Raw genomic sequence first — 21967 nt, forward strand, 5'->3', positions numbered from 1 at the left:
TCTGCCTTATTTTAAATAGAGCTTGAAAATGTTATTGTTGAGATTACTCAAACTGTATGTGTTATCTGTGATAGATTCATATCTTGCACCTGTGTATTCCTGGGGCTTGGTATGGATTTTTAAGTCATGTTCTGACATAGCATCTTCTAGTCTAATAGATACCCTTGTATTAGTCTATGTTTTTTGTTGTGTGTATGTTTTGGTTTTTTATTTTTTTCTATATCAGTGTTTCACTGGATAGCATACTGTGTTTTTAGGCAAATTTAATATCTAATTTCTGTTCAGATGAAGTTGAAAATCTTTAGCCGTATTTAGAGCATTGCAGTCAAAGCCAGAAACACAGTGTGTCTTCCTTGGCATATGACAGACTTGGAAACCCTGTGGCTAGCCCGTGTCACAGGCTGTATGGTTGCCATAGACACCAGGATAAACAGGGACACAGGGCTTAGTTCAAATTACATTAGCATATTTTTCCCATATCTCTCACTCTCTAGTCTCCTTCATAATTATCCCTATTTTATGTTGTTCTTTAAAATTTTTATTTTCATTTTGTTTGCACAAAGAGAGAAACAGATTCCATCTACTTAACATTGAATTTCTTGTCCTTAGCAACTACAAGACACTCCAAGCAAGCTTACCGAAGACCACAAAGAACAAATAGAAAACAATTCTCTCACTGAAAACCTCAATAAGTAAGCAGGCAGAAGTATGGTGTTATGGATAATGATACATGATATGTGATATATTTGGAAACTGTGGATACTGATACAGAATATATTTGGAAAGAGTTGTTTCTTTTCTGACTTACTGAATATTTTTCTTTTTTTTTTTTTTAAAGATTTTTTATTTATTCATTTGAGACACAGAGATACAGAGACAGAGAGAGCATGAGCAGGGAGAGAGGCAGAGAGAGAGGGAGAAGCAGGCTCCTCGCTCAGCCAGGAGCCCGATGTGGGGCTTGATCCCAGGACCCTGGGATCATGACCTGAGCCGAAGGCAGACGCTTAACCAACTGAGCCACCCAGGCGCCCCTGAATATTTATTTCTATGTCATTTTTCCAATTAGTATTTTTAAGGGATTTTTTTTTTTTTTAAAGTGAGCTCTGTGCCCAGAATGGGGCTTGAACTCACGAGATCAAGAATCAGGTGCTCTACCGACTGAGCCAGCCAGGTGCCCCATTTTTCCAGTTAATATTAAACATTTGTTTTGAAGCCTTATTTTTCCCCCTATTTTAAACATGGCAGGCAAAGTTGATGATAAGAGTACAGAACAGATTGGGGTGATAACTCCAAATTCTATAGTTTGGGAGAGTGAGCTTTGTAGTAAGAGCCTCTACCTAGCGAATCCCAGAAGGGCCAGCTTGAAAGAGAAAGGGACAAGTGCCAGCAGCTATGAAACAGAAGCTATTGAAAATCTGTCTCTAGAGCAACACAAATGGGACTGGGGCTGGTTACCTGAAAATGGGGGTTCTTGCCATGCACATCCTTTATGTTGCCTCTTTCCATTTTATTATATCGTACCCTTGTTTTCCTTTCAGAGCTGCCACTTCTCATTTTAACTAGATTGCACTGAGTGTAGTAACAAACCCAGAAATAAGACTTGAACTGTGACAAACCATATATTGCTGAGTGGAAGGTGATTCAGGATATAAGCATGTGCCTCTGTTCTCTATGGGGAAATCCAAACAAATTTTTTGGCTAACTTGAATATGTAAACAATTTAGATGTAGATTAATCAAATGTATAGTTATAAATGAAACTTATCCATTGACATTTACAATCCTGTTACATGAAATATATTCATTTAGTAAATTTTTTCCATTATCACATTTCATGTAAGTTTTATTCAAAATCCTCTCATGCATCTTCAGCATTATGAGAACTACCTTTTGAGTTAACCAACAGAGTCCAAAGCACTTTACTTTCTCTTCCATCTAAGTTGTTTAAAAACCCATGTATATATGCTGTCATTGGAAATTTCATTCCAAGTCATTAGTATCTATTTGCTCTCTAGGTTTATTTTTGTGTTTTTTGCAAATAAATACTGTATAGGTTTCCCCTGCTATCTGAAAGTGAAGGTCCCAATGAAATATTTCATAAGCCAGTACAGTGTAAGGCAAAGAAGCAATTACCATTAATTTTTGTGAAAATTTTTTTTAGTATTTCTAGACCCAAAAAATAACCTCTCTTAGGTTTTTCTGACACCGTAGCACACATCTTGCTAATGTATGCACAAAATAAATGGAGAGATAAAGCACAGATGCGCACAGACACAGTTCAGAGCTGTAGCGGCTTAGCGCGGAGATGCCAAGTGTCGCTCCCAGGGAAGGAGCTTGGTGGGGCCGCTGTCGCTGCTCAGTGTGCACGCTGCCTCTAAAAGGGCTCCTTGCAAAACAAACACTTAACGCTGTTTTTGCTTTTTGCCTTTTTTGTGAAAGTGAAAATCCCCTTTGGGCTTCTTTCAGTTAGCAAAGGTGGGTACTAACGTAGGTCTTCTGTAGAAGCATAATGCAAGCTTTTGAAAAGCAGGGGATTACCTGTATTGCTTTTTATGTATCTTTAAAGATTTATTAAAAACAGCCTCTAATACTAGAATTGTGAGGTTACACCCCAGGAATAATGCCTAAATCTATGTTCAACTTCTTTGTCAAATTTTTTCTTGCACATGGATGATATAAATATCCAAAGTTAGTATTGATTGAGAATATTTTAGGCAAATGTATCTTCTTTTGCAAATGTCACCTTGCTGTTCAAAATAGAGTACTCCATTTTTTCTGCAATTCTTCATTCCCTCTATTTAGATCCCAGGTATTACTGAACAAATGCTTCAGTGCTTGAAAACTAAACCTCATACTCCGTGACTTTGGTGACAGATGTTCTCTATGATGTGGTACTTAACACGGTGCCTATAATACTGAACACGGTACCTGGTGCTTCATCAGTACTCAGTAACTGTTGTTGAAAGAATAAGGGATGAAGGATCATTTTCATAGTCTATGTAGATCTAGAGAAGTGACATTTGTCTCAGATTTTATTTTTATAAATTTTTTTTTTTTTTATTTGCGAGAGAGAGAATGAGAGAGAGCACGAGAGGGAGGAGGGTCAGAGGGAGAAGCAGACTCCCTGCTGAGCAGGGAGCCCGATGTGGGACTCGATCCCGGGACTCCAGGATCATGACCTGAGCCGAAGGCAGTCGCTTAACCAACTGAGCCACCCAGGCGCCCTGTCTCAGATTTTAGATCTATCTACAAGACAACTATTTTATATGTCATCTCAGTTAAAAATATTTTTTAACCATATACAACTGTAGAATATGAGTCCCAAGTATATTTTAACCAAAATCTTTGCGTTTTTGGTTTTTACTTTAGGTTAGTTTTGTCAGATGAGGAAGTGAGCTTGGGAAATGAACCAGGTAAGATGGTAAATTCATTAAAATGTGAAATGATCACATTTGAAATGTCAAAACAGTTTGTCACAACCTTTTAAAACAGATTGTATGAATATCCATTCATTTAAAAATCATGTTAAGTCAATTTATAAATCTCTTCTATATAAACACTTTTGAATTAGATTTCTTTTCCCCCCAGCTTTACTGAGTTATAATTGACATACAACACTGTACGTTTAAGGTGTACAGTGTGATGATATACGTACATATTGCTAAATGATTATCACTATAAACATAGTTAATACATGCATCACTGCACATAGTTACTATGTATCTTTTGGCGGCAAGAACATTTAAAATTTATTCTCTTAGCAACTGTCAAGTATGTAATACAGTGTTGTTAACTATAGTCACCATGCTATACATTAGATCCCCAGAACTTAATCATCTTTAGCTGGAAGTTTATACCCTTTGACCAAATTCCACCGTTTTTTCCTGCCTCCCAGGCCCTAGTAACCACCAATCTACTTTCTCTTTCTGAGTTTGACTTTTTAAGATGTAACATTTAAGTGAGATCATATAGTATTTGTCTTTCTCTAACTTATTTCACTTAGTGTAATGTCCTCCAGACTCATCCATGTTATTGCAAATAGTAGGATTTCCTTCTTTTTATGAGTAAATAATATTTCCTTCTTTTTTATGAGTAAATAATATTCAATTCTATTCTATTATATATATGTATATATATAACATTTTCTTTATCCATTTATCTGTGATGGACATTTCAGTTGTTTCCATGTCTTGGCCATTGTAAATAATACTGCAATGAACATGGGGATGCGGATATCTCTTCAAGATAGTAATTTTATTTCCTTTGGATATATGTACCCAGAAGTGGAAGTGCTGGAGCATATGGTAGTTCTGTTTTTAATTTTTTTTTTTAAAGATTTTATTTATTTGACAGAGAGAGACACAGTGAGAGAGGGAACACAAGCAGGGGGGCGTGGGAGTGGGAGAGGGAGAAGTAGGCTTCCCGCTGAGCAGGGAGCCCCATGCGGGGCTCGATCCCAGGACCCTGGGATCATGACCTGAGCCGAAGGCAGACGCTTAATGACTGAGCCCACCCAGGCGCCCCTGTTTTTAATTTTTTGAGGAACCTCCATACTGCTTTCCATAGTGGCTACACCAATTTATATTCCCACCAACAGGGCACAAGTGTTCCCTTTTCTCCACATCCTATCCCACATTTGCTATCTCTTGTCTTTTTGATACCAGCATCCTAACAAGTGTGAGGTGATAGCTCACTGTGGTTTTGATTTCTATTTCCCTGATGAGTGGTGTTGTGTATGTGTTGTGTATATGTCTTCTTTGGTTGGAAAAATTTGTATCTAGGTTCTTTGCCCATTTTTAATCAGGTTATTTTGTTTGTTTTTGCTATTAAGTTATGAGTTCCTTACAGATTTTGGATAGGAACCTCTTATCATATAGATGATTTGCAAGTATTTTACTCATTCTGTAGGCCAGTGTGATTGGGATTTTTGATTGTTGATTGTTGTTATTTTTTTGCTGTGCAGAGGATTTTTAGTTTGATGTAGTCTTCTTTATTTTTGCTTTTGTTTCTTGTGCTTTTGGTGTCCAATGCAAAAAAATCATTGCCAACACCAATGTCAAGGAGTTTTTTCCCTAGTATTTTTTTTAATTGAAGGATAGTTAACATATATTAGTTTCAGCTATTGGGGGCGCCTGGATGGCTCAGTCAGTTAAGCATCTGCCTTTGGCTCAGGTCATGATCCCAGGTTCCTGGGATTGAGCCCTGCTCAGTGGGGAGCCTGCTTCTCCTGCTCTCTCTGCCTGCCACTCTCCCTGCTTGTTCTCTCTCGCTCTCTCTCTGTCAAATAAATAAATAAATAAAAGTCTATATTAGTTTCAGGTACACAACACAGAGATTTGACAGTTATGGACATTACAAAATGTTCACCATGATAAGTGTAGTCACCATCTGTCATCCTGCAAAGTTATTACAATATTACTATTTGTATTCCCTGTGCTGTACTTCCCATTCTCGTGATTTATCTATTTTATGACTGGAAGTTTGTACCGGATATGTATGTTGCCTCTGCCTCCACCCCACTCTGCTCTGGCGACCACTGGTTCTCTATATTTATGTGTGTTTCTTTTTGTTGTTGTTTGTTTTGTTTTGCCTTTTTTTTTTTTTTTTAGAGTCCAGATATAAGGGGAATCATACGGTATTTGTCTTTCTCTGACTTGTTTCACTTATCGTAATACCCTCTAGGTCCATCATGTCATGAATGGCAAGATTTCATTCTTTTTTATGGTTGAGTAATTCTTTATGCATTCATGATCTATATTTATAATGTCCTATTTTAAGCTGATAAGAACTTCAATAGCATATGGAAACTCTACACTTTCCTCCCCCTCACATTTTAGGTTATTAATGTTATCATTTACATCTTTTTTATTGTGTATCCAGTAACAAATTATTGTAGTTATAGTTATTTTTAATGTTTGTTTTTTTAACTTTTAAACTAGAGTTGAAAGTGATTTATGCACCACTCTTCCAATATTATAGAATCTGACTTTGAGTATATATTTACCTTTACTGATGAGTTGTACACATTTGTGCAGTTTTATGAGGTTATTTAACATCCTTTCATTTCAGCTTGTAGAATGTCCTTTAGCCTTCCTTGTAAGGGAGGTCTAGTGGTGATGAACTTTCTCAACTTTCATTTGTTTGGGAAGGGCTTTCTCTCTCTTTCCTTTCTGAAGGACAGCTTTGCCGGGTATAGTATTCTTCATTGAGTTTTTTTCTTTCAGTATTTTGAATATATCATACTGCTCTCTCCTGGCCTACAAAGTTTCTCCTGAGATATCTGCTTACAGTCTTATAGGGGCTCCCTCATATGTTAGAAGTCACTTTTTTCTTGCTGCTTTAAAAATTCTGTCTTTGACTTTTGCCAATGTGATTACAATGTGTTGTTGTATGTGACTGGACAAAGCTGCTGCTCATGCTCTGAGGTTGGGGGAGGCCCACTGGCTGTATTTTGTGTTTAAGTGGTGCTGTCGGCTGGGATCCCTGGGAAAGGGCTGTGCTCCGAGGTCAGGCGGGTCACTAGCTGGGCTTCACAGTCATCTCTGATCAAATGATGCCACTGCCAAGCCTCTTTTTTCAGGCAGGGCTTCATGGTCTGATATGGCCTCAGCCTGTGCTTTGCAACTAGCAGGACTGCAGAGGCTGGGTTCTAAATCAGGTGGGACGGTGGCTGTGCTCTGCTGTTGAGCAAGATTGCTGGCCATACTTCCTAGTTGAGTGGGCCTCATGCTTTACTGCATGATTGGGCAGGGCTTGAGACTGTGTTTTACAACTGAGTGGGATCACTGACTGGGCTTCCTGCTTGGGTGAGACTGTAGGCTGTGCTCAGCAATTGAGCATGGCCATCCGCGTGGCTTCAGTGCCAGGCAGGACTATAGACTGGAGTTTGCTGCTAGGCAGCACCGTAAGCTGGGCTGTGATGCTCCCCAGGGTCACTGTTAGGGCTTCCTGGTGAGCTAGGCAGGAGGTTATGCTTCATACTTGGCTGGGGCTGCTGACTTGTTTCTCTTTCTGGTTGGGTGGTAGGATATGCTCTGTAACTTCCCAGGGTCTCAGTCCAGGCTTCCTGGTCAGGTGGGACTGGAGGCTATACTCAGCAATGAGTTAGCTTTCTAGCAGTACCTAATTAGAAGGTCTACTTATTTTCTTTAGGGAATTTTGATTTTCTCTAAGATAAGGGCTTTTAATGTAGACATTTATTTCACCGGGTGGTATGATTAAGTTTCAAGCTTTTCCTCACACTTCAATAAATGTTCTTATTTTTTTTTTTTATAAATACATATTATGTATACAATCAGTATATATTCAATCAGTGCAGCTTTGGAGCCAGGAAAATCAGGGTTTGAATGCCAGCTTTTAAAAACAAGTCATTTACCTCTCTCATTTTTCTCATCTGAAATATGAGTCATATACTCCTACCTTACAGAGATATCAACACTAGAGATACTTATAAACTACATAAACTACACGATAGGTGTACTGTTAATGCAAGAGGCATTTTTAAGTGTACACATAGATACAGACCATGTTGATAAACCATAATAATCATGGACTTGTATACCTAACATAGCTTCAAGTATATGTTCAAAAGGTTAGCCTCTTGTGCATATATAATCCCATACTCAAGTAGAGAGCATATTTTTAAAAGGCCCAGATGAAATATAATGGATATTGTTGTAGTTTCACCATTCATTTGTAGCATTATTCAATCTTTAAAAACTGCTGTATCAGTAATTATGTCTACTTTTTTAAAATTTATTTTATTTTTTTAAAGATTTTATTTATTTATTTGACAGAGAGAGACGAAGTGAGAGAAGGAACCCAAGCATGGGGAGTGGGAGAGGGAGAAGCAGGCTTCCCGCCCCACGGAGCAGGGAGCCCAACACAGGGCTCGATCCCAGGACCCTGGGACCATGACCTTAGCCAAAGGCAGACGCTTAACGACTGAGCCACCCGGGCACCCCATGTCTACTTTTTTTAAAAAAGATTTTATTTATTTATCTATTTGAGAGAAAGAGCACAAGTGGGAGGAGGGGCAGAGGGAGAGGGGAAGGGAGAATCCCAAGCAAACTACTCACTGAGCTTGGAGCCTAATGCAGGGCTCAGTCTCACAACCCTGAGATCTGACCTGAGCCAAAATCAAGAGTCAGATGCTCATCCAACTGAGCCACCCAGGTGCCCCGTTATGTCTACTTTTTATTTCCAAATATTTGTTCCAAAAATTTTTTCTTAATCTTGCTAAAGGTTTATTTATTCTTTCAACAAATCAGCTTTTGGTTTTGTTAAACCTGTCTATTGAATCTTTGTTTCATTAATTTTTAGTTCTTCATTATTTTCTTCCTCTATTATTTTTGTTTCTTTTTTTTAAGTCTAAAAATTTCCCTTTTTCTGTATCCCACAAGTTTTTATTTATTTATTATTATTATTTTTATTTATTTGACACAGAGAGAGAGATAGCAAGAGAGAGAGCACAAGCAGGGGGAGTGGCAGGCAGAGGGGGAGCGAGGCTCCCCACTGAGCAAGGAGCCCAATGCGGGGCTCGATCCCAGGACCCTGAGATCATGACCTGAGCCAAAGGCAGCCACTTAACTGACTGAGCCACCCAGGCGCCCCTCCCACAAGTTTTTTTTAAAAAACTTTATTGAGGTATATTTTCTTTATCATAAAACTCATTCAGTTGTATAAGTCAGTAATTTTTAGTTACTATGGAGCATTGCAACCATCTCTGTAAGTCAGATTTAGAACATTTTCATCCCTTCAGTAATAAGATCCCTCATACTCGTTTGCTGTAATCCCCATTTTCACTCCTAATCCTTTTTTGGACATTTCATATAGCTAGAATCATGTAATATGTGTTCTTCTTGTATCTGATTTTTTTCACTTCATATAACACTTCTGAGCTTCATCCATGACACAACTTGTGTTGGTACTTCCTTTTTATTGCTTAATCCATTGTATGGATGTCCATAAACTTTGATATATAGTATTTTCATTATAATCTGGTTTAAATTGTTTTAAACTTTTCATTATATCTTCTGTCATCTATGGCCATGAGTGATTTTAAATTGTGTTTCTGAAATTGCCAAATTAAGGAGATACTGAAATTAATCTTTTTGTCATTGATTTTTAAACTTAAACCATTATGGTCAGAGAATGTAACCTTGTCATACTGATTCTTTAAATTATTGGGACACTCTCTATGGACTAAGAGGTGGACGAATTTTCTAAATATTCCATATGCTTGATGTGTTTTCTAACTGTTGAATGCAGGAGCCTATATAAGTATTACAACAAGCTAATTATTTGTGCTGCTTTAAGTCATTTGTATCTTTACTAATTTTTAATTTACTTGATGTATCAATAATTGAGAAATGTGTTTTGAAATCTCTGCTATTGAGGTGGACTTTCATTCTTCCTGCAGTTTTTCACTTTATATACTTTGAGGATTTTGGAGTGATGGTTGTATATAAGTTTAAATGTTTTTTTTTAAAGATTTTACTTATTTTATCCACTTATTTTTTTTAAAGATTTTATTTATTTGAGGGAGAGAGAGCACACGAGCAAGAGAACACAAGCAGGAGGAGCAGCAGAGGGAGAAGGAGAAGCAGACCTCCTGCTGAGCAGGGATCCCAGTGTGGGGCTCAATCCCAGGACCCTTAGATCATGACCTGAGCTGAAGGCAGCCACCTAACTGACTGAGCCACCCAGGAGCCCCTTATTTATTTATTTTAGAGAGAGAGAGAGAGGAAGCACAAGTGGGGGTAGGGGCAGAGAGAGAGAATGCAAGAAGACTCTGTGCTGAGCACAGAGCCTGACACAGGGTCCAAACTCACAACCCTGAGATCATGACCTGAGCTGAAACCAAGAGTTGGACACTCAACTGACTGAGCCACCCAGGCACTCCAGTTTAGAATTCTTATATCTGTTTAGCAAATTAATCTGTTATCAATATAATGACCCCTTCTGTCCCTAATACTACTTCTTGGCTTATAGTTTCCTTTATATGACATTAGCTTAGCTTAAGTAGTTTTATTTTTGTTAGTATCTGCTTTGTATACCGTTTTCTGCACTTTTACTTTCAACTTTCTTATGTTCTTATATCTTAGGGTGTGCCTCTTGTAAATAAAATTAAGCTGGATTTTTGTTTTAAAGGCCCCATATATCAGTTTGTCATTCCTTTGTTTGATGAATTTAGTCCATTTACATTTATTGTCATGATTTATATTTGGACTTGTATTTTCTGTTTTCTCTTTGTTTTGTTCTTCCACCCCATTATTTTGTCCCATTTTGCCTTATTTTGGATTGATTAAGGTTTTTTCATTTGTTATTAAAGATTTCTTAGTCCTTTTTCCCATGTACTAGTTTGGAAGTTACACATCTTATTTCTGTTTTTGGTGATTTCCCTTGAATTTGATCATGCATACTTTAACCGACTGAGCCACCCAGGTGCCCATATCATACATACTTGAAATAAAGGCTAGGTTTATGACTATCTCAGCATTCCCAAAATATTACAAAGATCTTAACCTAAACCCAGTCACTCCCATCTCACTTCACCAACTATTATTCTTCAATGTTTTATTTCTTTTTGTGACCTCCCACAAATCAATAAAAAGTATCTTTTTATGAAGAAATGTTATTTATATATTACCAGTATTTTTCCTTTGTTACTATTTCTTCATATATTTCAGATCTTCATTGTGATCTCATTTTCCTTTTCTGTAACTAAAGATGCCATGGTGGTGAACTTGGCTTATGTTTGTCTGGAAATAATTGTTATTTCTCATTTTTGAAAGACAGTTTTGCTCGGTAAACAATTTTAGGTTGGTTGGTATTTTCTTTCACCATCTTGTGAATATTGTTGTATTGTTTTCTGCTTTCCCTGGGCTGTTGAGAAATCTTCTGTTAGTCTAATTATTTAGTGAATTTGGTTTTTTTTTCTGGCTGCTTTTAGGATATGCTGTTTGTTTTTTGGTGTTCTTGCTGTTTCAGTACAATGTGTCTAAATGTGCAGGGGTTTTTTGTTTTTTCATCTTTCATAGTATAAGTTGTATTTCCTGTGTCTGTGTCTTTTACCAGTTCTGGAAAATGTTCAGCCATTATCTTTTTTTTCTTATATGCTAAATATACATACCTCCACCATTATCTTTTAAAATATTGCTTCTCCTCTGTTTTCTCTATTTCCTCCTCTGGAACCTCAGTAAGCTTATGTTGGACTTTTCATTCATCTTTCATATCTTTTGTCCTCTCTTTCATATTTTCCATCTCCTTTCCTTCTGTTCTTCAGGTCTAGGTAAATTCTTCAGGTCTGTTTTTCACTAATTTTCTCTTCTTGTATTTAATCTGTTTAATCTATATGAGTTTCCCACCTCCCCAACAAGCTTACTTTTTATTTCTAAGAGTCCTGTTTGTTTCTTTTACAAATCTCTGCCTTGTTGGTTATTATAGTATTTTGTTCTTTCTCACCTTTTGTCTCATATCTATATCTAAAAATACACATATTTGAAGTCCTTGGTCGGGTGTCTTTATTATTTATTGGTTTCTCTCAATTTGGTTAGGTGTCTGACTCTTAATTTTGTTCTCGGGGCCATAGGATTGAGCCCTATGTTAGGCTCCGTGCTTAGCAGAGTCTGCTTCTCTCCCTCTCCCTCTGCCCCTCCCCACACACTCATATGCCCTCTCTCTTTTAAGGAAATAAATAAATCTTAAAAGAAAGAAAGAAAGAAAACCAAACCCCACATAAGTACCAAAAGCAATGTGGAGTAAAGCAGATCATTATTAAAGGTTTCTGGGGAAGAGAGAGGAGGGAGATTAGCCTGTGTCTTACACAGCAACATCTCCTTAAAGATCCTTTAGTACCTCTCCATTCCCCAAACTGTTTCTGTAGCTTACCAAAATTTCCATGGTGTGTTACTGTCTGTCACCCATTCTTTCCCTGCCCTCAAACTCTTATTCTCCTCTATCACTTCCTTCTCTAGCCACCTCCAGAATCTCTTTCCCATACTCAGATTTTTCCAAAGTTCAACTGAAATCTTTACTGATAGTCTGTTTTTTATCCTTTGTAGTTTTAAACCATCTTTATACTATTTGAACTTAATTTATCCTTTGCTTCTTTATCTTAAAGCTAAATAACACTGAATTCCTTATACCTTTCTTTTGATTTTGTTTTTCTTTTGATTGCTTTGGTTTATTTAACTTTTTCCATTTTCTTTTGTAGTATCCCAAATTGAGCATCAAATTTTAAGAAAAGTGTAGTAGAGATATTACTACCTTGTCTTTAGACGTATTACACCCTCTAAGCTCACTATACAGCAACACTATTCATGTTTTACATAGGAGACATTTACATTTCATTATCTCTTTAAAAAGTGTCCTTGATAATAGTTGAAGATGTCAAAATCTTGGGCTTTTTGTTTTTGTTTTTCTTTGCTTTTTTTTTTCTGGTCTATGTGTTTATACTGGGTAGTAAATGAGGTACAGGTGAATTATATGGGCAACTGGATCCCAAATTAATGATAGGGCATAATTTGTCTCAGTATACACCCCAAACTTGGAGATAGTTTTGTTTTTTTTTTTAAACATTTTTTTGCCTGGGGAGCTTTGGGAGTATGCTGTCTTTTAGCACATATGTTTGATCTTTCCCTTCATATGAAATTACTACTACTCTCACTTTGGTGGAGGTGAGGAATGCAGAGAAGCTGCTTACAACTATGCACGTAAAATAAGTATCTATTGTGCAGAGACACGGAGATCAAGCAGAATAAAACATAAAATGGACTTTCAGAGAATACAGAATTAGACACAAGTCCACCAGGGAAGGGATAGGCTTCTGAATGTGGAAACTTTTTTTAAATTGAGCTATAAATGACGTACTAGTTTCAGATTTGCAACATAATGATCTGATATTTGTATATAATGTAGAAGGATCACCACAATAAGTCTAGTTAATACCCATCACCATACACAGAAAATTTTTTTCTTGTGATGAGATTTATTTTTTCAGCAACTTTCAAATATGCAATACAGTATTATTAACTAGTCACCATGCTATATTACATACCTATTACTCATTTTATAACCAGAAGTTTATACCTTTTGACCCCCTTTACCTATTTTGCCCACCACGCGCCCCCCCCCCCCATCCCCAGCCTCTCTTTCATATTTTCCATCTCCTTTCCTTCTGTTCTTCAGGTCTAGGTAAATTCTTCTTTGGAAGAATTTTTTTTTTGCAACCACCAAATCTGGTCTGTGAGCTTGGTTTTTGTTTGTCTTTTTGTTTTTTAAATTCTACATATAAGCAAAATCATACAGTATTTGTCTTTCTCTGTCTTATTTCACATGGCATAATGTCTATAAGGTCCATCCATGTTGTTAAAAATGGCAAGATTTCATTTTTTTAATGACTGATTAACATTCCATTGTGTGTGTGTGTATGTGTGTATATATATATATATATATATATATATATATTTTCTTTACCCGTTTATCCATTGTTGCACTTAGGTTGTTTCCATGTCTTGGTTATTGTAAATAATACCATAGTGGGGGTGCATATATCTTTTCGAGGTAGTGGGTTTTGGTTTGTTTGTTTTGTTTTTTCAGATAAAATACCCAGACGCGGCATTGCTGGATCATTTGGTGGTTCTATTTTTAATTTTGGGGGGAACCTCCATACTGTTTTCCATAGTAGCTGTACCAATTTACATGGAATGTGAAAACTTTTAACTTTCAAGGGGACATAGATGTAACAAAGGACCTGAATACCTATGCGTATTATAAAGTTATTTGTGTGTGTATACACACACACACACATATATATAAATTATATATATTGTATTACAGATCTTTCTCAACTTTAGATGGGGTTACATCCTGATAAACCCATCGTAAATTGAAAATATCAAGTTGAACACCTGAAACTAATACAACACCTGTATGTTAACTATACTGGAATTAAAATAAAAAATTTAAAAATTTTTTTAAATCAAAAAAATAAAAAAGGTATTTTCTTTCTATACCAAAAAAAAAAAAAAAAAAGCAAATATCGTAAGTTGAGATGCATTTAATATATCTAACATAAGAACACCATAGCTTATCCTGGCCTCTGTTAAACGTGCTCAGACACTTACATTGGCCTGCAGGTGGGCAAAATGATCTAACACAAAGCCTATTTTATAGTTAGGTATTGAATATCTCATGTAATTTATTGAATGCTGAAACTGAGAACAGAATGTTTTTATGGGTACAGCAGGTTGTAAGTATATCAGTTGTTTATCCTGTGAGCACATGGCTGACTGGGAGCTGTGGCTTGTTGCTGCTGCCCAGCATCACAAGAAAGTATTGTATTACGTCTCACTACCCTGGGAAAATATCAAATTCAAAATCTGAAGTACAGTTTCTACTGAATGTGTATCTCTTTTGCGTCATTATAAAGTCAGAAAATTGTAAGTCAAACCAGTATAAGTAGGGGACCATCTGTGCACACAAATATACATGTATATACGCATATATATACACATACACACAAGTGTGATTTTTTAAAAAGTAGTTCTTTAAATTTTTACATCTCCATTTTATATGTATTATAAACTGATTTGGTCAACTGCACACTTAGGCCGAATTATTATTATTTTTAATATGAAAGAGTGATTTTTATTTATTTAAGATTTTATTTATTTATTTGACAGAGAGAGAGATAGTGAGAGCGGGAACACAAGCAGGGGGAGTGGGTGAGGGAGAAGCAGGCTTCCCGCTGAGCAGAGAGCCCGACGCGGGGCTCGATCTCAGGACCCTGGGATCATGACCTGAGCCGAAGGCAGACGCTTAACGACTGAGCCACTCAGGTGCCCCTAGGCCGAATTATTATAAAATATTACAGTAAATACGCATGCTAGATTTCTCCTTATTCAGCTTATCATTTATGTGCTTTTGTTTCAGCAGCCGAAGATCACAAGGAAAAACATTTTCAAATAAGAGAATTTGGAGCACCTCAGTTTTCTAATTCTGAAAATGCTAAGAAATTATAATTTCATTATATATGGATAATTTATTATTTAAAATTCTTTAGTTTTAATTTAATAATTATTTCCTTAACATTAAAACCTGTATAGGTCTCTACACAGGGATACAACCCTTTATTTCTATTTTGTAGCACATCACAATGGAAATGAAGTCATTATTTGTTTTATATGTTTGGGCCCTTGTCCAAACGTATCTGTGTAACTGTGAGGACTGGTAGGACAGTGTCTGTCTCACTGTCTGGTGTACCTCCACCATCCAGCAGTTGTTGACACTCAGTAAATACTATTTTGAATATCTTTCCCAATCACTTATGTTGCAAATATTTTCCCCCACTTTGTCACTTGTCTTTTGACTTTTCATGTAGTTGTTTCTTGCATGTAAATTTTAAAACTAATTTTATGTAGTCAAATTTATTAATCTTTTCTTTTATTGGATCTTGATTTTTGTCATATGCAAAACCCAGGTTAGAAGAGTTCATTTATGCTGTTTTCTAGTATTTGTATACTTTCATTTTTTACATTTAGATCTCCAATTCACTTGGAGTTTATTTAGCCATATGGTACTAGCAGTGGCTTAAATGTTATCGTTTTGCAAGTGGCCATCCTTTTATTATCATTTTTTTTAATGCTATCTTTGCCATAGGAATTTGAGATAACTTCCAGTCATATACAAGGTTTCTATATGTACTTGGGTCTGTTTGTGGACTTTCTTTATATTTCATTGATGCGTGCATGCACCAGTGCCATGTGGTTTTAATTACAGAAACTTTTTTTGTGTTTTTATATCTGGTAGGGCTAGTATCCTTTTCCTTATTTTCTTAGCTATTCTTGCATGTTTATTTTTCAATATAAACTTTATATCATATTGTCTAGCTCCATAAAAAGGCTCATTGTTACTTTTATGGTGATCACATTAAATGTGAAAAACTGACAGCTTGATGGTGCTTAGACATCCTGACCAGAAACAAGGGACATTTTTCTATTTGTTAAAATTTCCTTGTATATCTTTTATATGGTTTTTTTTCATAGAGGATTTGAGCAGTTCTTATTATTTCTAAGTATTTTATTTTTTTGTTGCCATTATAAATGAGGGGTTTTTTTTATATGTATATTTATATTTCTTTTCATATACATATATATGTATATATATGTCTTACATTACATATATATGTGTAATATATATCTATTTTAAGTAATCTTTATGCCCAACATGGGGCTCGAACTCACGATCATGAGATCAAGAGTTGCATGTTGTGTACCAACTGAGACAGCCAGGTGCCCCTTTTCCATTGTATTTTTAACTGGTTATTATTTTGTGTATATAATTGCTATTGATTTTTTGCATGTTAATATTATATGCTGCTACCTTGCTGAATTTTTTTTAGTTTGAGTTAGTTTTATCATTGATTGTCTAGGCTTTTCCAGGTATACCAACATGTCATTTGCAAATAGAGATAATCCTGTTCTTTCTTTACCAATTCTTGTTACTGTAATTGATTTCTTTGGTTTAATTGCATTAGTTACTACCACCAGAACAATGTTAAATAGTGGTGGGCATTTCCTGATTTTAGTGCAAGTTCCTGTAATGTTTCTGAATTAATTAGGATGTTGGCTTTTGATATGCGGTATATGTTTTGTCATGTTAAAGAAGTATCCATACATTTCTAATTTCTGAAGAGTTTTTATTAGGAATGGTTGTTGAATTTTGCCAACAGCTTTTTCAGTATCTATGCCAGCAATTATTTGATTTTTCTTAAATGTATTAATATGAACTGTATTAATAGGGTTCCTGACATTACACCATCTTTGCATTCCAGCTATAAGTCCCGCTTTGTCACTGTGCATTAATTTGTTGATATTTTATTTACTATTTTTTTTTTTTAAAGATTTCTGGAGTTCCAGCTTTTTTTTTTTTTTTTTTTTTAGATTTTATTTATTTATTTGAGAGAGAGAGAATGAGAGACAGAGAGCATGAGAGGAAGGAGGGCCAGAGGGAGAAGCAGACTCCCCGCCGAGCAGGGAGCCCGATGCCGGACTCGATCCCGGGACTCCAGGATCATGACCTGAGCTGAAGGCAGTCGCCCAACCAACTGAGCCACCCAGGCATCCCTTATTTACTATTTTTGCATTGCTGTTGATTTCCCTGTGAAAACATTTAGGCCTGGTACTTTTTTGTGTTTTCTTCTCTATGGAAATTGTATCAAAAAAATAGATTTTAAAAATTTTGTGTTTCAAGGGGCAAAATTAAGAAAATAAGATGACTGGGATAAATATTTACGGAAATTGGTCTGTTTAACCTTTCTATATGTACTGGGATCAATTTTAGTAAATTTTATTTTTCTCAAATTACTCATTTTGTCTAGATTGTCAGATTTATTTGCGTAGACTTGTATAAAAATCTCTTGATTTTTTAAGAGCTTTATTGAGATATAAGTTTAAAAAATTACCTATTCTAGGGTCGCCTGGGTGGCTCAGTTGGTTAAGCGACTGTCTTTGGCTCAGGTCATGATCCCGGAGTCCCGGATCGAGTCCCGCATCAGGCTCCCTGCTCAGCGAGGAGCCTGCTTCTCCCTCTGACCCTCCCCGCTCTCATGTACTCTCTCTCTCTCATTCTTGCTCTCTCAAATAAATAAATCTTTAAAAAAAAATCACCTATTCTAAATGTAAAATTCAGTGATTTTATTAAATTTATAGAGTTGTGCATCAATCACCACACTGAATATTAGAATATTTCCCCAAATTCTCTCATACTTGTTTACAATCCTCACTCTCAACTCTCAGGCCTAGGAGGTTATTAATCTGATTTCTGTCTCTATAAATTTCCCTTTTCTAGACTAAAATTGTACAAAAGGTAGTCTTGTGTTTGGCTTTAGATGTCTTCTGTTAAGCCTAAGGTTTTTCTAGATTCATCCATGTGTTGCATATAGCAGTAGTTCATTACTTTTTTTCCCTTAAATTTTTAATTGTAAAATACACATAAAATTTACCATCTTGTTTTAAGTGTACAATTCAGTGGTATTAAATGCATAATATTCAACCATCACCACCATGCAGCTCTGTAACTCTTTTCTTTATAAAACTGAAAGTCTATATCCATTAAACAGTAATTCCCCATCACCCCATCTCTGCCCAGCCCCTGACACCCAACATTCTCCTTTCTGTCTCTGTGATTTTGACTATTCCAAGTACGTCATGTACATGGAATCATATAATATTTGTCTTTTTGTGACTGGCTTATTTCACTTAGCATAATGTCCTCAAGGTTCGTCCATATTGTGGCATGTTGCAGAATTTCCTTCCTTTACAAGGCTGAATAATATTCCATTATATGTATATGCTGCATTTTGCTAACTCTGATTCCTTACTTTTTATTCATGGTTGTATTATACCACATTATATTTATCCATTTACCAGTTGATGGGCATTTGGCTTATTTACGGTTTTTGGCTATTATACTGTTGCTTCTGTGAACACTCAAAGACTTATCCGAGTATGGACATAAGATTTCATTTTTCTTGGTTAGATTCCTAGGAGTGGAATTTTAGGTTATGTGGTAAATTTGAGTTTATCTTTTTAAGGAACTGCCAAATTGTTTTTTCAAAATGGCTCTACTACCATTTCATTCCCACTAGCAAAGAATGAGGTGTATAGTTTTTCCATGTCTTTGTCAACATTTGGTATTGTCTTTTTAACATGTACATTCTAGTGCTTTTAATTTGTGGCTTTAATTGCATTTCTCCAGTGATTTATGATGTTGAGTATCTTTTCCTGTGTCTATTGGCCATCCATATATCTTCTTTGTTGACAAATCTATGAAGACCTATTTGCCTATTTTTTTTTTCTTTTAAAGATTTGTTATTTATTTATTTGACAGAGACACAGTGAGAGAGGGAACACAGCAGGGGAGTGGGAGAGGGAGAAGCAGGCTTCCCTTGGAGCAGGGAGCCCGATGCGGGGCTTGATCCCAGGACCTTAGGACCATGACCCAAGCCGAAGGCAGATTTGGGTTATTTACCTTATTATTAAGTTGCAAGATTTCTTTATTCTTGGTGCAAGTTCTTTGTCAGATATATGACTCATAAATATTTATCCCAGTCATCTTATTTTCTTAATTTTGCCTCTTGAAACACAAAATTTTAAAAATTTTATGAAGTTCAACTTATTTTTTTTCTTGTATGTTCTTTTGGTATCATATCTAGAAACTCTCCCTACCCAAAGTCACGAAGATTTTCTCTTATGTATTCCTCTTGAAGTTTTATAATTTTAGTTCTTATATGTAGGACTGTGATCATTTTGAGTTAATTGGTGTTTATGGTGTGAGGTAGGTAAGTCTTTTAATTTTTTTTAAAGATTTTATTTATTTATTTGATAGACAGTGAGAGAGGGAACACAAGCAGGGGGACTGGGAGAGGGAGAAGTTCAGCAGGGAGCCCGACGCGGGGCTCGATCCCAGGACCCTGGGATCATGACCTGAGCCAAAGGCAGACGCTTAACGACTGAGCCACCCAGGCTCCCCTTAATTTTTGTTTATGTTTATTGCATATGCACATCCAGTTGGTGCAGCACCACTTATTGAAAGGACAGTCCTTTCTCCATTGAATTTTCTTGGCATTTTTGTTAAAATCCAGTGACCAAAAAAAAATGTAAGGTTGTGTTTCTGGATTCTCTTTTCTGTTCCACTGATCTGTATATCTGTCCTTGGCCAATACCATATTATCTTGATTATTATGGCTTTATAGGAAATTTTGAAATTAGGTGGCATAAGTCCCATAGCATTGTTCTTTTTTTTTTTTTCCCAAATTGTTTTGGCTATTCTAACTCCTTTGCATTTCCATAAAAATTTTACAATCATCTTGTCAATTTCTATCCAAAAAAGCCTACTGGGATTTTGATAGGTATTATGTTGAATTCATACATCAATTTGGAGTTAATTGCCATCTGGACAATATTGATTCTTCCAATCTGTGAATGTGGGGATTTTCTCTTTGACTTTTAGTGGTTTGCCTATGATGTATCTAGATATGGATCTCTTTATATTGATTCTACTTGGGTTTTATTAAGCTTGTTGAATGAGTACACTGATGTTTTCAAGAAATTTGGGAAATATTATCCATTTTTTCTTCAAATTCTGCCCCTCTCCCCCATCTTTTTGAGACTCAAATCAGAATCTCCACCTTATGACTGTGGTCTTGTTATCTGGGTGGGAAATGGGAGCTTGCACCTCTTGACTGCACTGCCCAGACTTAGCCAACAAGTTACTCAGGACAGGATGGGAAATGCTGACATCCTGCCCCTCCTGGGAACACAACTGGGGGGAGAAGGGAGCCTTATGTTTTTGGCCGCACAGGTCTAGAGTTGAATTTCCATTGTGCTGAATTGCGAGGGTGGTAGGAAGGGAGTGATTCTTAGTTCAAATACCATAGTCTGAATTTTAATAGATTGTCTTGAGTAAATGTTTCCTCATGTGTGTCCTTGGAACAATTTCTAGAGACTAACCTACGCAATTAGAAATAATTTCTCATAAACTTCCAATCAGTTTAATTGTTCATTATAAATTGTTTTAAAAACTTTCAAAAATTACATTAATGTATGAGAACAATGAAACAAATTTGATTTGCCCCATGTCCTACTCTCATTTCCTCAAAAAGAAAAAAGCCATTCTCTTTTTATTTTCACTCAACAGTTGCAAAAGATTTACCTATAGATTCACTGGAAGATGATTTTGAGAAGGAATTCTCATTTCTCAACAACCTCCTAAGTCCTGGTTCTTCAGGTACTGGTGAATTTACCCAAGAATGCCAGACCGCCTTTGGGAGCCCTGGCGCCAGCTTCATGTTGCGGGAGCCTGCTGTGGGGTCTCAGCCTCTTGCTCATTCCTCACGATTCCTTCCTTCACAGCTCTTTGACCTTGGCCTTCATGCTGCCGGAGCTTTTAACAGTAAGTGCCTATGAAACATGTAGACACTCATGACTTACTTTATCTTTGTGAAGCAAAACTATGTATATGTGGATGCAAAAATCAACAAGGATATTGATTTAACAGTACTACTAGATGAAATCTGTGTCTCACCCATCAACTGAAAAAATAACAAATATTACCACTGGAGTATATCGACAGGCATGAAACAAGAGCTGCTGTCCTGCTCCCTCTGCCAAACCCCACACTTTGTACATTGACTTGCCCAGAAGTCTTCTCTACATAGAAAATCAGGGTCTTATTTTAAACTCTTGCCCTGCTAAGTTACCCCTGCATAGGGCAGGCAATACCGTTTCTTCCATCTAGCCAAGCTTGGTGTGTTCTCTTCCCATGGGTTCTGAGTAGACAAGGATAGTTCCACGGCAGCGTCCTGGGCAAGGCAGCAGGACTGGAGGATGGTGGTAGAAAGCTGGGCAGGGTGTTTTCCTAAGGGTCACCTGCTTTGTTTATATGTCAGGGACTCCCTCTACTGACCTACTGCCCCACCAGCCTGTGTCCAACCCAGCACCTTCAGAGTTCTTTTGTTCCCCACTTCCACACTGGTTGCTAAGTACTGTCAATTCTATTTCTAAAACATGTCTCCAGTTTCACATTCCTCCTTTCTACCTCTATTACCAGAGGCATTTAGAGACTTATTTGGTTTCCTGGGCTGCTGCAGGAGTCCTCCTACCAGGCCGCCCAAATCCCAGGTCACCTTCGTGCTTCCCCCAGAGTTCTTTCTCCAAGAGGCAGATTCTGATGTCAGCACTCTGCTTTCAGTGACAAATATGCTTCACAGTGCTTGTGCCCCAAGACATTTGCCCACATGACTTTTTATCCTCCTTTATTCAACTCTTTTTTTTTTTTTTTAAAGATTTTATTTATTGGGCGCCTGGGTGGCTCAGTTGGTTAAGCGACTGCCTTCGGCTCAGGTCATGATCCTGGAGTCCCGGGATCGAGTCCCGCATCGGGCTCCCTGCTCGGCAGGGAGT

General features: G+C 36.7%; 1 protein-coding gene and 1 long non-coding RNA gene across 5 annotated transcripts in view; both read left to right on the top strand.

Annotated features, from left to right (window-relative positions):
- LOC145720742 (uncharacterized) overlaps positions 1-21967 on the top strand; it is a 440998-nt gene that overhangs the window by 41551 nt on the left and 377480 nt on the right. The window lies entirely within an intron of this gene.
- ICA1L (islet cell autoantigen 1 like) overlaps positions 1-21967 on the top strand; it is a 61311-nt gene that overhangs the window by 31549 nt on the left and 7795 nt on the right. For 2 of the 4 annotated variants that reach the window (XM_081815362.1, XM_081815363.1), the window contains exons 9-12: positions 610-692; positions 3369-3412; positions 14937-15010; positions 20702-20957. In XM_081815362.1, the coding sequence (XP_081671488.1) occupies positions 610-692; positions 3369-3412; positions 14937-15010; positions 20702-20957 (457 nt within the window). The remainder of the gene's footprint in view (positions 1-609; positions 693-3368; positions 3413-14936; positions 15011-20701; positions 20958-21967) is intronic. The other 2 variants (XM_081815364.1, XM_081815365.1) reach the window with 2 other exon arrangements.

This window comes from Leptonychotes weddellii, chromosome 3, assembly GCF_054177405.1.
Source record: "Leptonychotes weddellii isolate Sample4059 chromosome 3, ASM5417740v2, whole genome shotgun sequence".
NCBI classification, from domain to species: Eukaryota; Metazoa; Chordata; class Mammalia; order Carnivora; family Phocidae; genus Leptonychotes; species Leptonychotes weddellii.